The 27,402-nt window shown below is 36.6% G+C and overlaps 1 protein-coding gene across 1 annotated transcript in view; it reads right to left on the reverse strand.

Annotated features, from left to right (window-relative positions):
* SEU (SEUSS transcriptional co-regulator) overlaps positions 1-27,098 on the reverse strand; it is an 87,505-nt gene extending 60,407 nt beyond the window's left edge. The window contains exons 1-7 of the mRNA XM_089820881.1: positions 26,480-27,098; positions 25,191-26,289; positions 24,901-25,020; positions 22,870-22,918; positions 22,351-22,565; positions 22,137-22,205; positions 21,439-21,536 (exon numbers count right to left, since the gene is read on the reverse strand). Of these exons, the coding sequence (XP_089677007.1) occupies positions 21,439-21,536; positions 22,137-22,205; positions 22,351-22,565; positions 22,870-22,918; positions 24,901-25,020; positions 25,191-26,213 (1,574 nt within the window). The 5' untranslated portion in view covers positions 26,214-26,289; positions 26,480-27,098. The remainder of the gene's footprint in view (positions 1-21,438; positions 21,537-22,136; positions 22,206-22,350; positions 22,566-22,869; positions 22,919-24,900; positions 25,021-25,190; positions 26,290-26,479) is intronic.
* Positions 27,099-27,402: the final 304 nt, after the last annotated feature.

A 27,402-nucleotide genomic window follows, 5' to 3' on the forward strand; every position in this document is an offset into this window, starting at 1 on the left:
GATGTACTTACTGATGGGGCTCCAAATATTAGCAAAATTTTAGCCCTAAGCATCATGGAAAAGACAGATATGCTTACACAATGATTATTCATATATTGCTTGACATGTTTCAGGAAGAGCCTGCAAATATAAGAACGTGATATAATGATCAGAATGGGAACGTTTTGTTGAAGACAATTCAGTTTCTCCAGAGACTCCTAATTCAGAGAAGTTAAATAGTATTGGCATAGATGATATCTTAGCATCCATAGCTAACAGTTATATAGCAACACATATTTCTGCTACCTACAGAATGCTTCTCCTGATCCAGAAATGAAGGTAAATCTGACACACAACAGATGGTAAATGTGCACATATGGAGGTTACCAAATATAGATCTATATTGAGGTAACAAGAGGAAGACTGTCCCAAGTATAGACTGCTGTATGTATCCCCATTTTATAAGGAGATATTGCTCAGTCTGAGACTTTTTATGAGTTGAAAGTAATTCTTCTAGTTCTGAAGATATTGCGTGTTCTTCATGTCAAATAGAAGCAGTTTCTAAGAAAGAAAAATATGAGCCCATTCAAGTTTGTGACTACAAAAAAGATGCCTCGACATATTATTCTGAAATTACAACATGTTGCACTCACTTTACATGCTGATTTGCAATTCAGTACAATTTCTTTGCTCCAACTTATGGATGTACTAAATAAGCTTTTTCTAGAGCAGCAACATCTATGTTTGATTGACAAGAATGTCATCCTGGGTGCATGAGGAACGTTTTCAGAACAGAGGAATGCATTCAAAGTAATACATAATGGATATTGACAGTGAGAAACACATTGAATATACATGCTATAGAAAATCTGATACAAGAAGAGCCTGTTAAGAAATATTTATCAGTGCAGACGAGTTATAATGCTGCTTTGGCATCCAGAGCAATTGTCGAAGAGCTTTCAGGTATTCCTGTGACAGTGGAAATTACAAGTGATTTGCTTGATAGACAAGGACCAATATACAGTATAGATATTTGTTATTCTTACATTGACTGGGGTGATAAAAAGGATATAGGATTGTTCAATGAACATACTTCATGGATAGTATGGAGAACCAATCTGAATGCGACAGGCTGTCTTCTGGAAGCTAGTAAATCAGAAACTTTATGGCAGGAACGGATATGAATAATCCATGGAATTGAATTCATTATTCTCAGCCTTACATCTGCAGCAGAACAGAGGGACACACCTTAAGTTTTCATATGCTCGACTGAAGGTTTTACACAAGAGATTCGAATTATTTGGTTTTGTTTATCAACATCTAACTTTTCTTTTCTTTTGTTTGCAGGCACTGAAGCATGAATATTATCAACAGCACTATGAACAGGTACTCACGATGGAGGGTAATTGGGAAGCGTTCCTTATGCATATGAGGAATTATCGCATTTTACTATGTAAGAGCGAGGGTCTCCTGGCACCACCCGGTGTGAATATGAAGCACTCCAGATAACAAAGAATGAAGGGTCTTCATGCTAGAAATTTGATGATATTCATCGAATTCGCACACGGCACCGTTTACCTTCATTGGTCACGATTAATAGCTGAACAAGGAGTGGTATTCCCATTTCAAACTTGGAGATTGCGTGTGGGAGAAGAGCAGAAAGAGTACCTACGCTGAGCTTGATCGAGCGTAGACATGGTGCAAACAGGCTGACAAATTTAAGGATCTGAATCAGGGCATCTCATATGTTTGAGAATTTGCTCTCAATAAAAACGTGATTGAAAAGTCTATCGAATGGAGAAGGGCGTGTGCGAAACAACCTGGGAATAACCTTACCAAATCTTTATCATTTTCAAACATTAATCAAATTCGTTATAAGTTAATGTTCAGAAGACGTTAACTTTTCATTTGTTTTAAGCAAAACATATGAATTAATTCATAGTTTGGAAACGGTGTAATGTTTTGGAAAGATCTCGTATCTTTCCAAAAACATAAGATCTCGTATCTTCCCAAACTATATGAATCCGGATAATATTTAATACAGATTATATTATGGTTAAGGTTCGGTTATTTGTTATAGAAGGGTGCAATGTTTAATAATGCCCCTTCATCAGTATAAATATGAGATGTAAAACATAAGAGAGACAAATATGAGATGTAAAACATAAGAGAGACAGATGACATTATTATTATTCATATTTTAAATTATTATTTTTTTGCCTTACGATGATGTATTATATTCTTTTAATTGGCGAAGGAAATGACCTTTTGCACTAAGCTTCTAGATGGTGAATTATGGAATAAATTCTTGTGCGATTCTGGAGTTGAATTATATTGGATGGATCACCTGTAGGGAATGTCTCCAATACAATTTTATTTCCGGATCAATAAGAAGTATTTATTTAATTTATTTGCGTTACAGTTTTAATTTTTTATTAAGTTGTGTCCTTTATAAACATTTTTAATTATTTTCTATAAATATTTTAATATTTGGATAAGTGGATTGGATCGTTATTGCATTTTAAATTTGATAAACGTAAATATTGTGAAATATTTTATTGTTTCCATATTTATGTCTAATTTGCCTCGACAGGAGTTAAAGTGCATTTTAGACTAATTTAAATTGCTTTTATATAATTGATTCGTCACGTCCGAATTATTAATTTTGTTTATAGTTAAAATATATTAAACTTTATAAAGTTGTACGTTTCAACTAATAATATTGACTCTATTGCCCATTTAATTAGGCACTAGTCTTTTATTCTTAATTCATAATCCATACGCTGGCAAATGTTTCATTTCTTACCTTTGCGGAATTAATATATTCATCTATTGCATTAATCTATATTTATTTTTTATTTAAAACGTTATTTCAATCATTTGCTTTTGTTCTCAATTCATAAATCACAAGTTTAAAGTTTTCCTATATTTCTTGCCATTTGGAAAACGTGTATTGTGTTCGCATTCTAATTGATTTGTTTTGAGTGTCTTGGATTTAAGTGTTTCATCCAGGATTGGGTACACCCGCCTCGGTCTTGCAGAGCCGGAAGCGCAGGGGATTTAGATCACATTGATCAATCCCGTCAAGTTGGCCTCAACCAGTTGGATATCCCAGCATCGAGCAGGCAAGGCTCGTAGGATTCCAATCTGCGGTTTTGGGAACCAACACTTACCCCACTGAACAAGAGGCTTAATTGCATTAAGCTTTCCCACTGACTAAGTAGAGTGCCCTTTATGCTCACCAATGGATAAGTGGAAGAAGCTTGTTTTCATTTTCAATATTGTATAAGCTTTTCCCACTGAATAAGTGGAGCCCTTGGAATTCCCTCTGAATAACTGGAAGTTTTTTTTTTTACTACTGCATATGCAGCCCACTCAATAAGAAGTCATTGTTTGGCCAGCAGCCTAGTGCTCTTTTAAGTTGTTGCAGTTTAGTTAATTCTAATCTTAAACACCACATGCTTTCACCTTGCAAACTCGAGGATCTAGATTATCAGAAAGTGGAAGGGAAGTTGCTTTGTATCTCATTTTCTAGATGCAATATTTGAAGGGAAAAAAATAAGGTGTCTATAACAAGGATGCAAAAGTTGTATCACAAACAAATGAAGAAATCTATGAATTCGATGAACTTGGAGCAAGCAAATTATCTCCCTCTATGGTCTATGTTCTAACTTGCTTTTCTAGATGATGATTTAAATTACTCGTCATAATTTGAAATTAGAATATCAACCTTATTTAGAAAAAGTTATGTAAAACATATCAAAGGAAGGTTTATTATTTTAAAACCATTGTGTTTCTAAAAGTAGATATAAAGGAGTTGGGAGGTGATTAATAAAGTAGTTACTGTTGATGTATAGCATCAGTTGAAGTAATATTGCATACTTGAAATTATGATTTTATGATTTATGTTCATTTACTAATGGAAAATATATACATATACGTTGTATCCTATATCTATCTATATGTGTGTGTGTGTGTCTTTAAATATTCACAAAGTATACTTCATATGTATCGGCTTCATATCTTGAAGGTTATCGGGGCTTTGTATTTGCCACCGATTAACAAATAACTTACCATACATGCTGGCAATTACAAAGGAGCATGTTATATGGTGATCAGTTATGTTTAGTTAGAGTTAGTCATGCCTGTTAGAAATAGGAATTACTAAGCGGTGGGGTGAATCAGTAATTTACAAACTTTAGTCGCCAACTGAATATTATTTATTACTTTGAACCATACATAAGAAAGTAAACAAGTAATGCTGAACAGTAACAGTAACCATACACAAAGATAACTCATAACACCATATTTTGTTAACTAGGGAAACCCTGGCCAAGGGAAAACCCCGATGGGGATGATACCCACTAGATAATACACTGATATATATGTTTCTTGTTAGAGGTTGGACCCTGTTAGGAGTTAATGAGAAAATTCAGTATAGAGAGACCCCATTAGGAGACTTTGAATCCCTGTTAGGAGTTGTAGTACAGTAGATGCAAGATGAGCCCACTGCCCAAACATGCACTTCCAATTACAAGAAGAGCTCACTGCCCAAACTAGTAATTAGTCCTTTGATATACAGGTACTATAACTTCTTTCTTGACTTATCTCTAACCTCAGTTTGATCTCGGATCACAAAATTAACTTTGCATATATCGCTTCACAAAAAGTTCGTATATCACAATTACACACTTGAATTCGCAAGATGTCCTTTGCATAAATAGCATGCCTTTTCACAAATTGCTGCTAGGTCGGCTAGGACCGTAATATACTTTTCCAACTTAAAGTAAACATCTATGATGTCGGCCCTAATTGGTCAACTAATTATTTTGTAAACAAAATAATTCCTTTCCTTTAATTTCGTTGTCCTATTTCACTGGTAGAATGTGAATCTCTCTTTTTTCGTACAGTCCATACTGATGTCCGAGGTTATACACGTCATCATAAACATGTATACTATCTCCATCTAACTTCGCTAGTCATAATATGATGTCAATAACAAGTTACAAACAAAACAATACACTATTGTATACCAATTTCATACTTCAACAATTTTCTAGGTACCAAAAGTTAAGTATCTTTATTTATGAGGTTTTCTACAAGCATGTACATCATGTGTTGCCATAAATGACAACAATTGCATATCTTCATTAGCCAATTGTCAACAATACCTATGTAGAGGCATGACCCTACATGACCTTTGGTCGCATAGAGTCATGTCTCTACGAAGACGTGACTCTTTGTACTAATATGTGTGTGTGTGTGTGTGTGTAACAAGAGATCGTTGGGTTAAATATCAATCTAAGGCATACAAGTCCCTGCGATCTACTTCTCCTCTCTAAGATTATTACAACTAACATTGCAGATACTCCATTGCTAAACAATTCTGAAGATTACTAGACAACAACCAAATCTGAAGATTGCATTATCTAATATACAAAATCACAGGTTTGCATCATCCCTTCTAAAGTCTAAGATATCAAGTAAAGTTGCAATTGTTCAATTCTGATATAATAGTTTATACTCTGTCAAAGATACTAAAATTAACATGGTATCAGAGTCATTCTGATAAGAAACTCTATCATACAGAATTAAATCTAAAATCTCAGATTTATAAAAGTTAAATTATATCCTCAAATCAAAATGGTTAATCATGTAAGGTTAGAGGATAGACTTGAGGGAGCATCAAACTTTTCATCATGGAAAATTCGAGTCATGATAATATTAAGAGAAATGGAATTAGAAGAGTACATAGAATCAAACAAATCCATGCTTGAAAATGATCCAAATAAAACGACATGGAAAGACATAATAACAAGGCCATGAAAATTATAATAGACTCTGTGAAAGATCATATTCTTCCTTGTATATCCAGTTTTAAGACTGCATTTGAGATGTTCACTACTATTAAAGACACGTTTGAAATCAACAATACTAGTAGACTACTAACCCTAAAACAAGATCTACTATACATAAAGATGAATAATGGGGAGTCAATTATGTCATATTTTCTAAGAATTTCTGAATTAAAAGATCAACTTGCAGCAATTGAAAATCAAGTTAATGATGAAGAATTAGGCATTAAGAGGACTTCCTCTATCTTGGGAAACATTTATTCGAGGTCTAAGCTCCTGACTTGAGCTTCCTAAATTTGAATTACTAAAAAATGAATGCACACAAGAAGAATCAAGATTAGTCTCAAAAGAACTAAGTATAAATCAAGAGGGAGACATTCAAGCTCTTCATACAAATTCAAACAAGAAAAGAAAATTCAAACATAATAAGGAGTTTGACAAACCATATAAGAAACAAGATTGGTCTAAAGTAAAATGTTTCAAATGTGACAAAATTGGTCACTCTCACAATTTCTGCCCTGAATGAAAGAGAATTCAAGCAGCCCTAGCAGAGATCAAAGAAGAGAAAGTAGAGAAAGAGGAAAAAGAAACCTATGCATTTTATTTAGCTCTTTCAAGTGAATTAAACTCATACAAAAACATTTGGATTATAGACAGTGGTGCATCTCGGCATATAACAAGTTTTAGAGACAAATTTGAAAGCTTCTTAGATTACTCCTCAAAAGAAGTCACAATTGGAGATAATTCTACTCATCTAATCAAAGGTATTGGCTCCTTCTCAATTCATCTAAATTCAGAAATTACTCTCTAACTCAAAAATGTTTTATACATACCTGCTATAAAAAAGAATTTGGTCTCTATTTCTAGTCTTGTTGATCAAGGATTCCGAGTCACCTTCCAAGAGGATAGAGTTCTATCTTGGCCAAAGAACTCTAATATCAAGAAAATCATTTCTATTGGATTTAGAAACAGAAGTCTATATAAACTTTGTAATAATCAAAATTTAGCCCTAAGTCATGAAACTTCAAATTCTACCGAAATTTGGCATAGGAGGCTAGGGGTCATCTTCATTATCATGCATTATCATCTATAGGAAAAATTGTAAGAGGATTACCTAGTCTTAAAACTGATCGCTTAAGCATTTGCAAAGGATGTGCCCTAGGCAAAAACACTAAGCAATCATTTCCTAAAAGTGTTCACAAATCAAAATCTATTCTTGAACTTATCCATACTGATCTTTGTGGTCCTATGTCTGTACATTTCCTAAATGGATGTCTCTTTTATGTGATTTTTATTGACGACTATTCTAGAGGAACTTGGATCTACTTTCTAAAACAGAAGGAATCAATTGAAGTATTATCAAAATTCAAGGAATTCAAAGCTCTAGTTGAAAACCAGTCAGGACAGAAAATAAAAATAGTAAGGTCAACTAATGGAGGTGAATACATCTCTGAAATTTTCAAAAACTTTTGCATTACTGTTGGGATTACGAGGGAATTTTCTGTACTATATAATCCTCAACAGAATGGAGTTGCAGAACGCAAAAATAGATCAATTGTTAAATCAGCCAGAGCAATGATGCACAATCAAAACCTTCACACTTCTTTCTAGGCTAGAGCATCTAACATTGCAATTTACATTCAAAACAAATGTCCACACTTAGTATTAGAGAATGCCACTCCTAAAGAAGTATTTACAGGTATTAAACCAGATCTAAGTCACTTGAGAATATTTGGGTGTCTGGTTTATATTCACATTCCTAAAGAGAAAAGAACAAAACTAGAACCATCTGGAAAGACAAGGATACTCATTGGATACAATGAAACAACCAAAGGTTGCAAGGTTTTTGTTCCGAGTCAAAGAATAATTGAGATTAGTAGAGATATGAAATTCGAAGAAGATATCGCCTTTAATCTTTCTAAAAACAGTGATGAATCACTTACAAAACCTGTCTCTGAAATAGATGAAAATCATGCAGCAAAAATTGAGAGGGAGAATGATATTGAACCTTCTTCTACCACTGCATCAAACCCTAAGGATTCTGAAATGTTAACAATAAAAAGAGGCCACTTTGGGCTAGGAAAATGATAGAAAAGAATCACGTTGAACCTAATGAAGTAATTCGAGAAAGTAAAAGGACAAGAAACTAGTCATGTTATGTTGCATTATTAATTGAACTTATAAAAATAGAACCTTCTAATATTGAAAAAACTTTAACAAGCCAACCCTGCAAAGAAGCAATGATTGAAGAATACAATTCTATACTAAAAATTGATGTATGGGATGTTGTACCTAGACCTAAAAGCAAATCAGTTGTTTCTTCTAAGTGGCTGTTCAAAATCAAGCATGCACCTAACGGCAGCACTAAAAAGTACAAAGCCAGATTTGTAGGATGAGGTTTCTCTCATAAAGAAGGTATTGATTATGAAGAAACATTTGCTCCAGTTGCTAGATACACTTCAGTTAGAACTATCTTGGCTATCACAGCATCCAAAGGATGGAAAGTTCATCAAATGGATGTTAAAACAGCATTTCTAAATGGTAGAATTGAAGAAGTTTATATTGAGCAACCAAAAGGGTTCTACACTCATGACAAAAAATCACACATATGTAAGTTAAAAAAAGCATTGTATGGTCTCTAAAAGGCTCCCAGAGCATGGTATGAAAGAATAAACAACTATCTAACAAAGTTAAGATACCCTAAAAATGAAGCCGATCCTAACTTATACTTCAAGATAGATGGTGATGATATGATTATTCTTGTATTTATATATTGATGATTTGTTGATAATAGGTGAAGAACAGCATATAAAGAAATGCAAACAAGAACTAACTGCAGACTTTGATATGAAAGATCTATGTCTTCTTCACTACTTCCTAGGACTAGAAGTCTGGCAAAAGGGTAACTACATTTTTCTAAACCACAGAAAATATATTATTGATATTTTGACAAAATTTGGAATGATGGAATGCAAACCAGCTGCTACTCCTATGGAAGTCAATCTACACAAGTTGAAGGATGATATGGTCAAATATGAATCTACAGACCCTTCTTACTATAGGCAAATTATTGGATCCTTAGTGGATTTAGTGAATACATGTCCTGACATATGTTACACTACTAACACCTTGAGCCAATTTATGTTACAAGATTCAAGAATTGGCAGATTAACGAATTTCCGGATGATTGATTTATTAACAAAGGAACAAATGTGTTCCTTATAAAGAATTACAAAGACTTTGTCTCTAAAAGAAACAACGTAGACTGAAGACAGAATTAGAAACAAAATTGAAGACAGGATAGGAAACATTCCTATCTAGCCAGAAAGACGAACTATACAGACAAGTAGTTGACCGTTATAGAAAGTATAAGATATTATCTTGATACCCTCCCTTAATGGTCAACATGCGGATGTCGGAACATTCTAGGATAACTGAGACCCTCCATGGATCTACAGAATGTTGAAACCAAGAAGCTTTGCCAGAAGAGTGCTATGACTCAAAACAAATTGCAATAACAAAACTTTGTTTTTGTGGAAAAAACGGTAAAACCCAAAATCTCACGCAACCTTGCGTATTACAGACAACGTGCAATGATTTTTGAGGAGAAAATCAACAAACCCAGAAAAATAGAAACAGATTCAGAAGGCGAAAAATGCAACTTCACCTTGATTAGGAAGCTCGACAACTTGTGCTATTGGCTAGGAAGCATTTTGCCTTGCTTGGGCAGCCAGACGTTTCCGACACTCGAACTTCTTATGGCCAAACTTGAGACAATAATTACACTGTACATTTTGCTTCGTAGAGCCATCCAGGGATTGAGCAGAAGGTTGATGCTGGGAAGGTTGAGAAGACTGATGGTTGCCAATGTTTTGTTGAAAGGATTGTGCAGCAAATGCCTACTCTAAGGAGGCTGTAGAAGCACTGCTGCCAAACTCTTGTTTCCAACGATCCTGCTGCAGAAGTTTGGTGCATAATTCTGGAAACTTCAGATCAACATTAGTTGACGTAATGCTGAGTGTTTCTATGAAGTGCTTATAGGACGATGGTAGACTTTTCAGAGTGATGACTACCATAACCTCTTCCTCCATTTTCCCACCAATAGTTTTGAGCTAATCGCGGATGTCCTTAATCTTTGTTAGATGCTCTTGCAAGGACATACGTTCATCCATCATAATGGAGAACAACTGATTCTTTAGAAAGAATGCCCGACTCTTGTCAGATGTTTCATGCAGCTCCTTCAGATATTTCTAGATTTCTACAGCTGACTTGCCCGAAGGAATCTACGGTAGTTGATCATCGATAACAAAGAGCTTAAGAAGCATAACAACCTCTCGATTGCGATCATCAAACTTGTCCTGTTCTGCTTGGTCGGAGGTTGAACAAGTCTTTGTGCCTAGAACAAGCTCATCCAAACGACGATATTCAAAGATGGTTAACATGCGTTGCTTCCAGTGATTATAATTGTGGCCATTGAATCATAGACTGCCCTCCAACATCAAATTAGTCAAAGATGTCATTTGCACGAAGTTCGAAGCAATGTTGAGGCTGATCCAAAAAAATGACAAGTGCTCAGAAGAGTAGACAGAAAATCCAGAAGGAATCTATTGTCGTTTTCTAGATTTGTTGGATCGAAAATGGAGGCACGAAAATCAAGGCACCTAGAAAAATAGACAACCCAGTTGAGCTCTCAAAAAACCCACCAAGACTCTGCAAACAAAAAAAAAATTCAAACCCAAAAATTAGAGCTTCAGAAAATAGACAACCCAGTTGAGCTCTCAGAAAACCCACCAAGAATCTGCAAACAAAAAAAAAATTCAAACCCAAAAATTAGAGCTTCGGGCCAAACCCTGGCCAGCAACAATGAAGGTCAAAAATAGCAAAAAAATGGTGGTGGCAAGCATAAGAACTGTCAGTTTTTTTTTTCAAAATAGGGGCATCTTGACTAAGACGATAGTTGGGATGAAGATTTAATACTAAAACTTGTGGATTTTTTGTTCTAAAATTGCGAGTTTGCTAGACGCGCGACTTCTTGAAACGATCTTAGAAAAAACGCGTGAGATAATGATCTGAACAATAACCATGGATTCCATGTTTTTTGGTAGGAAAATACAAGCCCTAGCAACTGCAATGTGAGCCTCCAAATCGTGCGGGTGCAGGCTGAAGACGCAAAAATGGAGACTATAAAAAAAAGGCAGTCAAAAATGTCTGAAAAACGTGAGCAGAAATAACGACCGGAGCAAAGCAAAATCACGATTTGCTTATACTAGTTGAGAATGGTAAAAAATGACCGCAATTTTCACTCGATATGCAGACCCGAGTTCAGAATTTCTCCAGACAGAAAACCCTAGGCGGGTTTTTGGAGAAAGTAGCTGAAAATAATTTTGGAAAAAATTTAAACAAATAATTTCTAGAAGAAATTAAATTTTTCCAAAAAAATTTAAGTTTTTAACTCTAATACCATGTTACAAGATTCAAGAATTGGCAAATTAACGGATTTTCGAATGATTGATTTATTAACAGAGGAACAAATGTGTTCCTTATAAAGAATTAAAAGGACAACGTACACTGAAGACAGAATTAGAAACAAAACTAAAGACAGGATATGAAACATTCCTATCTAGATAGAAAGACGGACCATTATAGAAAGTCTAAGATATTATCTTAATAGTTTATGTGTGCACCAAAGAAGATACATCTACATACAACTAAATACATCTTGAGATATCTAAAAGGCACTATTGGCATGTGAATCAGATATGATCAAGTAGACATCAATCTTCATGGATATTTAGATTTTGATTGGGCAAGCAACTCTACTGAACAAAAGAGTACTTCTAGATAGATAGATAGATAGATAAAATTTTAACGTCCACGAGGCCAAAAATAGCCTATGGGACAGCAAGACAACTCAAGCAGACTTAAGTAGCGATGTTCGCCTCTTGTGTAGACTAATGATGAGCCCCCCCAATTGCTCAATGTACTCTTCGTTGAACAGGTTATGCCAAGAACTGTCACATATAGTATCCGCAAACTTATCCCTGCTATCCTTGTAGGCCTCACATTCTAGAATAAAGTGCTGTTCAGTTTCCACTTTCCCAGAATTGCAAAATTTGCAAATTCTCTCTTCCCAAGCCTCCTTTGGCCTCTTCCAACGCCCGGTCTCACAACGAAGTTGGTGAGAGTTGGTTCTCAGCTGAGCAATAAGAATTTTAGCTCTCCAAGAAATGTTGGCTCCTATGTACACTTTTTCGAGTTGATCACAAGTGGGGTTGAACTCATTTATATAATATAGTTTCTTCCTCCCAATCTCGCTTCCCCAATTTCTCTTGTAGAATTTCTCCATAACAAAGACCTTTATTTCTTTATTACTTGTGGGGCACATATTGAAATGAATATTCCATTTACTCATCCACTTGATGTTTTGTTGCATCCATGTCCTTTTTCGCTTACATAGTGTGTCACTAAAGACAACTTTCGGCCATCTATCCTCTTCCATTTTTTCGATTCTTTTTAGATAGCTTAAAAGGCGAACCATAGCAAGTGCCTCAATAGGCGCAGCCCCCATTTCACTTAGCATGATGTCATATGGAACAGTGCTTTTAATTTTAAACTTGCTTGTAATCAAGTGCTTTTGGATTCCTTCGATTTGTTTCCATTGTGCTATAGTAGTGCTGCTGGCCCATAATTCACACCCATAAAGAACAACTGGCAGCACAAGAAGACCAAACAAGGTTTGAATAGTTTTCCAATCCCACAACTCCGCTTCACGGCACCTATTCTGAAGAGCGTAGAAAGCCTTCCATCCACCTAATGTCCTTTTATACCTGCAGCTAGACCAGCTTAGTTTTTTGTTGAAATCGATGCCAAGGTATTTATATTCCGCAACTTCTTCGAGAACACTTCCATTGTAATAAAATTCATGTTGATGCTGTTTTTTATTATTAGAGAAAATCATAACCTTGGTTTTGCTGATATTGACTTGCATCCCCACCATTCTACAAAAGCGCTCAAGAGAAGATAGATGGTCTTGCAAACCACAAGCAGATTTGGCAATTAAAATGAGGTCGTCCGCATATAGGAGAAAATAGATATTGCTTCGGTCTTGGATCTGAGATGGTTTCTTGGTTCAACAGAAAACAATCCTCAGTTGCATTAAGTTCTACTGAAGCAAAATACATTGCCTCTTCTTTGGGAGCTAGAGAAGTTGTATGGTTACGGAAGTGGCTAGTTGATTTGTTTAAAAGGCCTTTGAAGCCCACTGTGATTCATTGCAACAATCAAAATTGTATCAAGCTTTCAGCAAATCCAATTTTTTCGCAATCGTTCTAAGCATAGTGAAATTCCATATCACTACATTAGAAATATGGTGGATCGAGGTGTTATCCATCTAAAGTACATTAGTACTAATGAGCAAACAGTGGATATCTTTACCAAGCCTCTTGCTAAAGTGAAGTTGGAATACTTCGAAGAAAAACTTGGTATGGTTGAATTGTGATATTGGATATTGAATTTAAATTTTCAATTTATGTGTGTTTATGCTTCTATGGTTGTTTAGTTGCATCAGATATGTAATGAAAGGTGACGATCTTTCATGGACATATATATTCAGAAGGTAATCCTTTGTAAGGTGATGATCTTGCACATGAGAGACCTGTTATCATGATGTTTTGTTCCGGTTATGCTGGAAGTCATTGATAACGAATGCATCATGATTACTCTAGATATTGTTTTGGACAATTAGAGATCATAATATATGTTATGATAGTGTTCATAGCATGGTGATTTAAATCATTTGACAAGTCACTATGTCAAAGTGTTAAAAGTGAGATAATGTGTTATGTACAGCTTTTGTACTCTGGTATCTATTAAGGAGTTTTATTACTTCTCCCTTGCTAAGAGGGAGTGTTGATGTATAGCATCAATTGAAGTAATATTGCATACTTGAAATTATGATTTAATGATTTCCATTGATTTACTAATGGAAAATATATACATATACATATACATACATACATACATACATACATACATACATATATATACATATATATATATATATATATATATATATATATATATATATATTCACAAAGTATACTTCATGTGTATTGGTTTCATATCTTGAAGGTTATCGAGGCTTTGTATTTGCCACCGATTAACAAATAACTTACTATACATACCAGCAATTACAAAGGAGCATGTTATATGGTGGTCGGTTATGTTTAGTTAGTGTTATACCGGCAATTACAAAGGAGCATGTTATATGGTGGTCGGTTATGTTTAGTTAGTGTTATACCGGCAATTACAAAGGAGCATGTTATATGGTGGTCGGTTATGTTTAGTTAGTGTTAGTCACGCCTACATAGAGGCATCACCCTACGTGACCTTTGGTCATGTAGAGTCATGTCTCTACGGAGACGTGACTCTTTGTACTGATATATATATATGACAAGAGATCGCTGGGTTAAATATCAATCTAAGGCATACAAGTCCCAGTGATCTACTTCTCCTTTCTACAGATAATTACAACTAACATTGCAGATACTCCATTGCTGAACAATTCTGAAGATTACTGGACAGCAACCAAATCTGAAGATTGCATTATCTGATATACAAAATCACAAGTTTGCATCATCCCTTCTAAAGTCTAAGATATCAAGTAAAGTTACAATTGCTCTATTCTGATATAATAGTTTAGACTCTGTCAGAGATCCTAAAATTAACAGTTACAAGTGATTATCAAGAAAAAAAACCTATAAATGCACAGCTATTTTTGTATTGGAAAGGTGAGGGAGTTTTCAGAAACTTTTTGGAAGACTTTTTGGCTCACACATTGTAAAGAAAGGTCTTTGGAGTTGTATAATTTCACAAAGGAAAAAAAGGAAAGCACTTGGATCATATAATGTACTTTTGAGTTATTATTACTAAATTTTCGCATGTCAAATTAGTAACCCATTCTATCTGCATAGTCCTGTAATGAAACACTTGTAAAACATGCAATTTATGTAATGAAACACAATCATATCTTGGTGTTCTATCTTGATTCTGTTGAATGTTGCCCCCACTTTTGTTTTCTAATCTATTGGCAAAAGTGAGTTCTGTGTTTTTAGATGAAGTCAGTCTCGTTCCCTAAACGTTTGAGTCTAGGTCTAGATTCCTAAAGGCTAGGAGGTCTCTATCGGATTTTCCCAATACACCACCTCTTCCTCCATAGCCGGGCGGGATGTTGTTTTTATCTTGTAATTTGTCGATTAAGTTTAGTACCCAATCTGATAGAGATCAATTTTCACTCATTGCAAATGAAGCATGCTCTTGAAGGTTCTCCAAAAATCACATCTTCACAACACTGGCTCACGACATATCAACGGTTGATAAAATACATAGGCAGAAAATTCCATGTTGTCTTCTCCACGGCGGGTTTTCATACTATGAAGGCGATTTTCCACGAGGGCTCACTTGGCGACGTATCTAGCTTAAAAAGTTTCAAAGGGTGCAGATTTTAAGGCAAATTGAAGTTTGAACCTAGGATCAAACACCTAAACATGATTTGGATTCATTATCGCCCAAATACTAAGCCCTGCGGAAGACCTCTTTTAGTCTTCTCTTCGGCAGATTTTCAACCAATGAAGACGATTTTTCACAAAATGGATGAAAGTGAAATACAAGTTGCGAAGTGACATCCAAATGGATCCGTGCTCCTTAACTAAACATCTTTAATAATCAAAAAGGCAGTTGTCAAAGATTCAACCAATAAGGAAGCGTCGGCGCAAAAACGGAAATTGTCTTCTCTTCAGCGGGTTTTCATCCATGCAGGCAACTTTCCGATTATGTAGAGAAATCAGGTCAACGAGTAAAATTTGGCCCCCGCACTGGACCTACTATATGTCAGAATGATATTGGAACGGAACAAACAGTTGCAGGTGGAAGATATGATCAAGATCTCACTTGGCAGATTTTCATCAACGGAGTACCCTAGTGGCAACTTTTTGAAACTTAAAAGGAAAACAAAAAAGTAAATAACACGTTTATGGAAAGTTACCGTTATATCCAACGGAAAAATGAAAAGACTTTCAAATGTCCGTTGAACCTTTGCATTTATTCTTTAACGGGTATTTCCTTAAATTTCACTCGTGTGGTGCGAATTCTGAAGTATAACAAATGAATCGAGGTCCTTGTATAAAATCTCACAAGCAATTGAATGAGTTACCTTGTGTCCTTGATTTCTCATTTTATCAATATGCATAGCTTTTGAAAGCCAGTGATTATTGTGTATGTTGTCTTATTCATTTTTTAATTCAAAATCTCATTCATAAGCTATGGCCACTAAGTTTGTGGATTTTCATGGTCTGATTGGGATCAAGTCTCAACTGCAAAATTTCACAAACACATCCCTCCATTTCTACGATATGGCGGACTTCCAAAGGAGGGTAAAGTCTGAACGCATTCATCCCATCACTGAGAAGCTTCGAGGATGTGATTTGGTCGAAGTCGCTAGTTTCCCGGTTGCAATTCAAGCCCCAGAACTCATTTATGAACCTATTCACCATTACAATCCGAAAACAAAGTGGATAGTTCTGCCTAACGACATTGTATTGCTTTCAATCGACAAACAAACGGTGGTGAATTGCCTCCATGTGCTAGAATGGGAGGAATTTTTTGACCTAACCATCAATGGGGCCGTTTTAGAATTCTCGGCAAAGAAGATGATTTGGAGGAAGGAAATAATGCAAAAATGGTTCCAAAAGCCACAGAGTGATAAGAGCGAAGTCCCCAAGACTTTGTTCAAAACAAACCTCAAACCGGAGATAATCGACATTTTAATTCTCTTGCACAGATTGAGAGGTGAAGTATAAGCCCTAAATTTTGTTGAGCAGTACTTCTTTCTAGTTCAGGTTATATGCTCAAATACACAGTCTATTGATTGGGCACAAGAGGTAAGTGAAATTTTGTCCAATGCTCTTCAAGCGGCCAAGTTCTACAATTCTTTTTATATGTCTTCATTCCTGATTTATATGCTAGCATGTCTGCAATTATGGCCTGGTCTTCCACGCCTAGACAACTTCCCTGATGATGTCAAGTCTTATCAATTTTATCCATGTCCCCAGCAGCATAATAGTTATACAAATTATGTAAAAGTGATTGAAACGTTTACTATGAGAATTTGTAGGGAACTATAAGGGTGCCAGAAAGGAGATCCTCCCCTGAAGCAATGGTCACCATCAATCAATTTGGTTGTTACTTTATTCAATTCTCATCTTTTTCCTACTTGCATCTTGCAACTTTCGATGGATTTCCTCTAAAGCTGCCAAGATATCCAGATGATATGATAGTTTTGGTAAAGATCATTCGACAAGCTCTGCATGTGAACGTCATGAGTGGAAGTCTAAAGAAGAAAGGATACGAGTTCCCCATGAAGGTTGGAGCATTCAGTTGTGACACCCGATCATATGCCAAGAATATGATGAAGGTTTTTGAGAAGAAGTACAAGCTGGATATATGTACAAGGTCTTAAGACCTATGTTCAACCCCAATGGCTAAGGATGTCCTGCAGATTGGGAGTGTCATAAAGCATGTCAGTACCATTAAAGACTATTGGGCCGATTGCAAAGATGAATTGGAAAAACGTGATCGCGCTTTCGCAAGATTGACAGTAGATCAAGTTAAGCTATATAAGGTGAATATAGACATGGATGGAGTTGAGGCTGATGGTAACAATATATATAGCACTACTTATTTGACCAAGTTAAGAAATACTCCTATAAGCTCTGAGCTATTCGAAGATGTCGTGGAAGACCTAGACGTGATGATGGCGAGAACTTATAAGAGGACCGGGAAGTGGGTCAAATGGACCACAACACGACGAGGTAGAAGCAAAGGTGCATCTGCTTAGCCCTCCCCAAATGTAGTAGCTACTTCATCTTCCCATAGCAGCGCTTCAGGCACAATTCTGCCTCTCACTCAAGGACCCACTCAACCAGTTGGAGAAGGTGACCAACCTCCTGACAAGAACATCCCACTAGATAAAACTTGTCAGGATGGTTCAATGCTAGTGATCGGTACAGGGGCAGAAGCTGAGAAGAAGACAGAAGAACTAAAGGACACTACAGTCATGGTGGCTCTGCCATCCCCCAACAGTCCAATCCCATCTATAAGTGCAACACTACTCCTACCAAGTAGTCCCCAAATACAAGTAGTTGATCTTGGAGATGGCGGAAGAGGCGAAAGTGAATCCATGGAGTCAGACGAAGTAGTAAAGAAGACATCTTGAAGCAGAAAAGGTGTCTGAAGCTCCAAAATTCATTTCCCCTGCTCTGAGAAATCCTTTCTCCTCATCATCAAAGACCTTGACTCCTGTTAAGAGAAAAATGTTCAGTGTGGATACACTAGGGACAGCATCCAAGGTAATCGGCACCAAGTCATGGCTCGAGAATACTTTAGAGAGGAAGAGGAAGAGAATTGAAGATGGAGCTCCAAAACAAAGAGACTCTGTCTCTGGCCATCCGCTCTGGATCGGCATTAAGCAAAGTAAAGAAGCAGAAGACCTTGTCTATCCTCGACCGAGACCCAGACATAGCACACCTGACTATGGATATCGCCAAGCCCACCAAATATGGTAGGATTGAAGACATAACTACAGCTGACTTCACATTGCAATCTCTAGACCTAGGAGAGGTCAAACATGATACCAAAGTGAGCTTGTGGAAATCAACTAATGAAGTAATAGAAGAGGAGCTTGAGGGCCTCAAGCTTGCCAAAGTCAGGATGAAGGCAAAAATGCATGAGCTCAACTGCTTCATCAAGCAATTGGTTGCCCCGTTAGCAAGTATTTCAGGAGTACCACCCACCAGTGATCCCACAACTACGGATATTCAGGCAATCATCTCTCAGCTGCAAGAGGACAAGCATTTTGGACAAATCGGTAAAAGTGGAGTGAAAAACTCCAGTCTGAAGGACTTATGGTTATAGAACAATTAGGCAATGTGGTGTTGAGGCTTGAGATAGAGAAAGATAACATCCTAGCTAATCGAGCTACTTCCTCAGCAGAGAAGGCAAAGAGTGAAGATTACATCTCTCTTGCACTATGGTCATACACATGAAGGCCAAAGAAGCAGTAGAGGCAAAGATTCTACAGAAAGGAGACGAGCCTTTGTTTGAATGGCAACAAAGTTTGCAATTCAAAGCTGAAATGATTTCGGTTGCGAAGGAAGGATTAAAGGAGACAGAAAGCAAAGTTAATGAAGAACAGGATAAGAATTATGAGTTGCTAAAAGGCCTACACACTAACTCCCAAACAAGTGGACAGGGGAAAGGAGTAGTAGGAGTTGTTGTCATGCAAAAGACTTTCTCTAGCTACTTGGACAAATTAATAGAGAAATCTACAAGCCATCCGAACAGAGTGTCAAACCTCCAACGACTCAATGGATGCATACACGTGGCAATAGAGGAAATGCAAGAGCGGTTGAGTGCAATCAAGGACTTGGCTAGAGAACACTCCAAGTGGCTCCTCAGATACACCAACGTCCACGTCCACAGACACGAGGAGCTCATTCCAATCATCATCGCTGCCAAAGCCTATAAGGCGAAATCAGAGAAGGGGAAGAAAGAGAAATGATATTTCTCCTACTCTTTTTGTATTCTGATGTGAAGTTGTAACTGATAATTGGCTTCTTGCAATTTGTCATTTTTGAGGAGATGAATTGATTCAGCAAATTTTTGTAACAGTTCATCTAAAAATCCTATATGTACTCAATTGAAAGATTAATGAAAGGTCAGCTAATTTTTGGTGTGAGATACTTCATGTTGCAGAGACAAATTGAATGTGTTTCGTATCAATTATTTAATGTTCCATTGTTTGTTTTAGTTAGAGGTATCTCTTTGGGTTGAATTGAATTAATGCACAAACAGAGTTTTGTTCCCCTGTTTAATGCAGCAAACCGAAGATAATCATAGTATTGTTAGAGGTTAAAAGAGATTCTTTCCAGTAATTTTTTTAAGTTATTTCTTTGCATCTAGAGTACGAGGGCATTCAGTTAGAGTATCTAATTCATATAAATAGGATTCATTACTGCATCATCAAATTTTGCAGGTTCATAAGAGGTGTGGATTCAAAAATTTGGTTGGTTTTTAAGACCCAAATTCTAGCCTGAGTTAGTTCCTGTCTAGGCCTAACTTGGTTTTCCTCTCCTGTTCTCTGGTCAAGAACATACCCCATTTTAGAATTAGGAACTAATAAATTCATTGCAAATCACAAATTTCAAGCGAGCTGTATCTTCAAATTCAGAGGGAAATCAGTTGCTTAGTGCAGTTTCCCAACTGTTGTAATCAGTCATTGTTCACGGATATTGGGCATTCGAAGAGTTAACTTAAAAAGGATAACCTGTTTACCAACATTGAAATAACCTATCTTTTCATCTGCTAAGATCTGTTGTCCTTCTTCTATCATCATAAAAAACTGTGGAACATAGTTTCGGATTCTGTTATGAATCTTTGTTGAGATTGTGAAACCCAAGTTGGTATTCATGTGTCAGTTGCTAGGACTTCAGTAAATCTTTTTCCTTTCTATACTTTCAAGTTGAAAGCATACAAAAAACCTTTAAGAAATTCATCACGCGAGGGAGGAGCCCCTCCCAATCATAGAGGAAAGCTATTAGTTTGGTAACAACTTATTCAAACATTGCATTTGTCACTGTGTATTGACAAGTCAAATTGAAATTTGTGGTGGCAAATTTGTTCAGCGACAGGTGCCAAAGCTATGAAGATTCAATGATATTGCCACACTTCTGATTTGTTTATAAATGACAAAAAACACTGGCAAATATATACACATATATAGGAATTTATGAGTATCGTTGTTTTTATGTTTTATAATTCCAAATATATAAATGTTTATGCATATGTATGTGTATGTGTGAATGAATGTGTTTGTCTGTGTGAATATACATACATGCATATATAAATACATATATGTATATATAAACACACACAGAAATATACATACATATGCGTAAATAGCTGAAACTGTACCATACCCAACAAAAATAATTGCCATACCACTAAACCCAGTATCCATACCTATACCAGGTCTGGCAGCTTAGGAAATCCATGAAATCAAAATTACATGAGTAGCCATCAGATTCTGCATTAAGGAAGTCAAAAACCATTCAACCATCACTGATGGCATAGGTTAAAAATGACTGTCACATACTTTGATGCATACAAACACTTATTATTTTCAACATTTTCACATTATTATTTAACATTTTGGAATAGAGATTCAATTATTTCTCCAAATTAACTTATGCAGCCTAAGGGTTTCTAAAGAGCACTTGAGTCAGCCTGGCTACCTATATCTCCTTACCTTTAATGTAGCACACTTCAATATCAGTATGTGCTTATACATGCACTGTCTATCGTATATAAAATCATTTTAAAACTTACAATATTTTTCCTTGATACTTGATTATTCCAATAAATTTTGTTTCGAAATGCAAAAATGAGAAAACGATTGCAGCCCACAAGGAACAAGGCAACTTTATAATCAAATATCAAGAGTTTTGTATCTTAAGCATGTTACATTTATCATTATGTAAAGAATCCTTACATGTTACAGTTTGATTGTAAATCCTGGGATGAAAGATTAGCTGTTCCATTCTGAGCTGAAGCTTGGTATTTCTGTGCAATCGCACCAAACTGAGATAACTGCATAGAAAGTGGACCAACCATCTTTAGCACAATCATATGATGTTAAGAAAAAATTTTTAAATTAAACATTCACATTCTTTCCAATATAACATAAGTCTCAATGCAAGAATATCACAAGCAACTCACACAGCTAAAAAAAAAGTGAATTATAGACAGAAATAACTGTCTATTCCACTCAGGATACATCCTCAATTTATCTGAACTACAGTGAACAGAAAACAAATCAGAAGAGACCTATAGACTGGAATTTCATTTCACAAATGACAAATATTAAAGGAAATGTTTGCCAATACCGAGCACTTCAATTTATGGAGCACTAAGTGAAAAATAGTGAAAGACAAGACCAGTAGCAGAGAGCTTGTTGGAGGAATGGTTACAGCACAATCAAAATATCTAGTATAAACAAACTCTATTTTGACAGAGAAAATTTTATATCTGCATGTTTCTGAAAGTGGCATTTAAGAAAATCGTTGGCTTCAAGATACTTTGCAGAGCTATGCAGTCTTTTACATTTGCTAAACTTAACAAGAAAGCAATTAAAAGAAAAGAATCTCTTTAATATAGAAATTCAAGGTTGGAATAAAAAGAAAATAACACCTGTGGTATCAACGACCTTCGAGGAATAAGCTCCTCGTGGCTCCTTGCACAGAACTCCCAGGAACATATCTGGAAAATAGCACATGCAAGCAAACAAGGGGAGAAAAATCAGACATGAGAAACATGACTAGCACTTTTGTTTCTCCCATTTGTTACAATACTTTAAGGAATTGATATATTTAATGTTCAGAAATGTAACAAGAATTGCATCAACCTTCATGTCAGATGAAAAAACAATCCGAAGCTGACCATCACGTACAACACGGAGTTGCTCAAATACACTTTCCTGTATTGCTTTCCCATATTCTAAGACAATGTGACCTGAGGCAACTTGATATTCACGGGGCATATCTACGTAGAGAAGTTCTTCCAATGTTCCACTATCATATTTGATTTTGCAAAGCCTGGGTAAAACCTCCACCGTAGTTTCTGACAAGAAACAATAATACACAAATGCCACATTAGTATCTCAAGATCGTGAAATTCCCCAAAAAAATGACAGACAGGTGATGATGATTCGTCTTTATTTACAATCATCTGGTACACATCAAAAGAGGAAAAACATGTCTGCCAAAACAAAATAATATAAACATGAAACTCTCCATCAAATTTAATTTACAGGTAGATCTAGCAACATTTATGCTAAATATCCAATTGCAGAATTATTTACTCTCAACAGTGCATGCATAAGCTTTAAAATCAAGACCACTCTATGTGACAGGAATTAACATACCAAATCCTCGGCCAGGTTTAGTACCACAAATTTCACAATGCCATACATCCTGCCAATAAAGACAAGTTAATCAGTAAAACCTCATTATTTTTATTGTTTGGAAAGAATTCTTCAAAAAATAGTATACAAAACTAAGATATCAATATGCTTAATATAGTACTGGCATCCTTCCCCAGCAAGCAATGTTTAGAAAAGTTTTAAGAGCAACTTGTGATTTATGGAACTTTTGGGGCACAAAAGTAGGGACACATATTCAGGAACGTTTGGAGATACCAAAAATTTCAAGTGATGATACAAAGTGCAGGGTATTATTAAGAGACAAAATTAGTTTCACAACAAATATATATACATATAGCTTTTTAAAATCTATAATACATCACATACTATAGAAAACATTTTAAATTAAAAAACTACAGGATAACAAAGCACTCATCATGTGTGATTCAAAACAACCATAAATCTAAAATTTAGTTGCCACAATGCATTTTGCTTCTATTTTCTTTTCCCCCATTTTCTAGATCCTGTATTGATTACAGAAGAAAAGCTAGATAGAAGAAAGAACATGTGGATGAAGCAAAATGACACAAGGATGTGAAAATGGGAGGTTAACATACAAGAATGTAAGAAAATCAAAAGCAAAATGGACACAAAAAAGGCCTACTATATTAAAGAATTTAACCACATGAGAGACCATGAGGAAAAAGCATACATAACAGAAAATATCAAATAAAGAGCAAAAATGCCCATAAGCCTACTATATTAAAAAATTTAACCACATAAGAGACCATAACGAAAAAGCATACGTAACAGAAAATATCAAATAAAGAGCAAAAATGCCCATAAGCCCAAATTAGGACTAGTTCTCATCATTTGAAGTGTGAAACAGGTAGATGGTTGATACTTAAGAAAGAATGGGAAGAAAGGATGTGTCTATTCTGCAGGCATGGCAGAGCCAGAGCGACATTTTATCATGGAATGTCCGGCATACAATGACATCCATACCAAGTATGTCGATATATTAGAAACAGGCGATATATGCACCCAAAGAAGCACAGCTGCTAAACAGAATAGCTAACCTTGTGATCAAAATACACTGTCGAAGAAGAGATTCAAAGAAAAGGTTCCAAAGTGCTTAAAACCTTCGCACTTCTTAGGGTGTGTGCTATCTAGGGGGTCCCATAGGCTGCTTTGGCCTCGTGGATGTTATTAAAATCTTTCATTTCATTTCATTCAATTAACAGCACTAAAACCAACTCAACACTTGTCATATTCCCCTAGCAGAATGTATTTCCATGATTCTCTTACTAAAGATCCAACTAACAAGATTACGGCTGGAAATCTCATTAAGTATTCATCTTATTTGCAAATTCTACATTGAATTCTCTTCATCATATGGAGTTGAAACGACAAAAAGGCATGGTATTTAGGACAGATCCATTGTCAAAATTTCATCAACAAATACTAAACTCTGCAGTACCCTTCCGAGGGTCGAAAAATCTTTGGAAGCTTATGCACTATTAAAAGAGAGGCTATGACAGTGAGGAAGCAACAGTGCATTAATAGGTGCTAACTTAGAGGTACATACCATGTCATCAAGACATTGCATGTCAGAAACACGGGAGATGTAACCCCTGCATAGCACTTCTAAATTCTTATAACTTGGGGTCTTTATTTATTTAAAATTCTGAGCAATCCTACAGAGAGAAAAATAGCAACACCTTGGTAACTCTGTATTCATTCAGCAAGGGGTCATCATATTCAACGTATTCTCACAATTCTCGCCAATGTTTATCTGGTTCAACCAAGCTTGGAATGTTGACCAACATAGCATTTCAACCTAAATAACCTTGTTTTTATACAATGCACTGTCATACAATGTTAAAAACCTAAAATGCCAATTCTTTGGCAAGGTTTAAACAGCGAATTTAATATGTCTCTAACGCTTGCTGAAAATTAACATGAACATAAACAGTCAACCATTCATGTTACTGCGCCAGAGAAAGATCAAGCAAGATGGTCAGAAACTACAACCTGAGGAAAAACACCAGTAGTTTGGCGACCGTATCCATACAATGAAACACACCATCTTTTCTTGGCATGTGGACCAAAAAACTCAGAAACATATTTTCGCCAGAAATCTATGTTGTTGTCCTGATAAGGCAAAAAAAAAAAAGACACGTAACGAGGTCAACACTATCCATTTGTTTAAAGAGAAAGCAGTGAACGCAGCACGACCAATCGTAAATGCCAAATCACTAAATATGTCTAATTACAATTCAATTAAGCCTTGGCTTTCGCTCATGTCTTCAGTAAATATTTACCGCGGGCCGATGTTGCTGATGAAGCATGTACTCCATTAATCGACGGGCACACATTCCAGATTCGTATGCCGGTAACTTAGCAGGACCTCCAGCTTGCAAGTTTTGTGGCTGAAATTGGTTTAAAGGTTTCTGATGTAATTGAGATCTCTGTTGTGGAAGGGTATGTAAAATCTGTTGCTGCTGCAAAAGACGCTGTTGTTGTTGTATTAGATTCATTTGAGAAGCTTGAAGTTGCTGTATCTGTTGAGATGGTTGACGTGAAAGCTGCAAAAGCTGGTGTTGCTGTTGCTGCTGTTGATGTTGCACAAGTAATGACTGGTCGCCATGATGTTGCTGCTCTATTTTTACTGATGCCAAACTCCGGAGAGATTGCAAGTTTTGTTGGTCTAGCTTTACTGACGCCAAACTTCGTAGAGCATTCAGTTGCTGTCCTGCAAAGTCACCTGTCAGGCCTCTCAGCTGCTGCTGGTTTCCTCCCGAAGCGGCTGCATGTTGACCTTGAAACTGTTGTAATCCCCTTGCTCCTAATGAGTTTTGGCCTTGGCCGCCTTGAAGCTGACCACTAGATACCACATCCTGACCTTGCTGTTGATGTCCCTGTCCATGCTGATGGTGATGATGATCTTGAGCAAGTTGGTGCAACTGCGATTGGCCATGCGTGAGGGCAGTGGAAGTGGATCGTACAGCAGAGCAGGCAGCTGGAGATGAAGGAAAACCCAAAGACGGGGAATCATTAGCCCTTTCTCTCTGCAGGTGCAGGTGAGAATTGGAAGGAGAAGCATTTGCTTGTGGAACTGCAGTGCCTCCCCCATTAAAGCCTGTGTTCCCAGAAGGAATCGAGGGCAAGTTTCCCGTCATATACTGAGAACGTGATGACACAAGGCAAGGAAATGCGGGTTGGGAAGGAGGAACGCCACCTAAAACTCCGCCAAGTGGGCTAGAACTGTGACTAGGACTAGGACTGGGACTAAGGCCAGGACTAGGGCTATTACTATTACTATTATGGCCTCCTGATGGCAACATTCTTTGTTTGCTCAATCGCAGTGCTCTCTTATCTCATAACGACGTGAGATGAAGTTGAAGCCCCCAAATCCTATTGCTGCATCAAATAATTCACCCGGTAAATATGCTTCTTCTCAATCAGGCCAAAGTGGTATAACAATACAAACGAAGTCCACTGTACGAGTGACAGGTAGCTTTACCTCCATCCGCCATCCATAAAAAATGAAGACACTCGGAAAACTAAAAGCAGAAAAAAGAACACTTGAAACAGACGACGAAAGGCATACTTTTAAGAGACGGGTCCAATAAATACTGTCACAAGCTGTGAAAGTTAACCTCAACTCAACGTCCAGTCTTAGGCGCAAACTTTAACCTCAATTCAAACTCCAGGCTTAAGCCATTGCCCTTCAATTGCGCGCAAGATTGGTATCATCAAAAGACCCCAACAGCCACCTAAATGCGCCGGTTGATCTCTTTGTTTCCACTAAAACAAAGAGCGCGATACTTGTACATAAACATACAGATACAATGCGGTGATCCCTCGATCAAAGCGAAAGGTCCTGTCTTGGAAGATCTACGTCATCACTCATGCCCGCCTTCTTACGACACTCAATCCTTCATTTCCATTCCCCAAACAAACAAGCAACTTTTTTCTGCCAAAAAATACATGGAAAGCCCTAAAAAACATTGCAGCGATCCAGCATGGTTCGTATCTTAGAAATGACGTGATCAAAGGTGCTACAAAAACTTGGCTGAATGTGTGAGTAATGTTATAATGCTCGGTCTACATACAACATAAACCTGCTACTTCCTCCTCCGCCTGTTAACAATGGCAATCCATCTCCATCTCCCTCACCTTTGATTTTGGTTCCTGTTCTGTTTGGTTTTCTGTAGCACCGCTCTTTTCCAAAAAGTTTTAGGCGGACACCAAATTTTATAGGGTGCGTTTGATTATGGTGCGTATAATATTGTTGTTTAAGGTTCCATAGCTAGAGAGAGCTCCATTGTTTGTTTGCATGGGTGCGAAAGCGTAATAATAATATGTGATCTGACAATTTTAGCGAACGGCTTTTATTGGATTCCACCGCCCCTCTCTGTCCGTCTCTCTACTTGCCATGTGCTCCTTCGGATAAGACCATTATCCATTCCATTCTCTTCCTCGGAGAATCCTCATTACTACTCCAGTAACGTTTTATTCATTCATTCCAAG

Source organism: Cupressus sempervirens, chromosome 3 (genome assembly GCF_028749045.1).
Source record: "Cupressus sempervirens isolate cs-2001-9-10 chromosome 3, ASM2874904v1, whole genome shotgun sequence".
Lineage (NCBI taxonomy): Eukaryota > Viridiplantae > Streptophyta > Pinopsida > Cupressales > Cupressaceae > Cupressus > Cupressus sempervirens.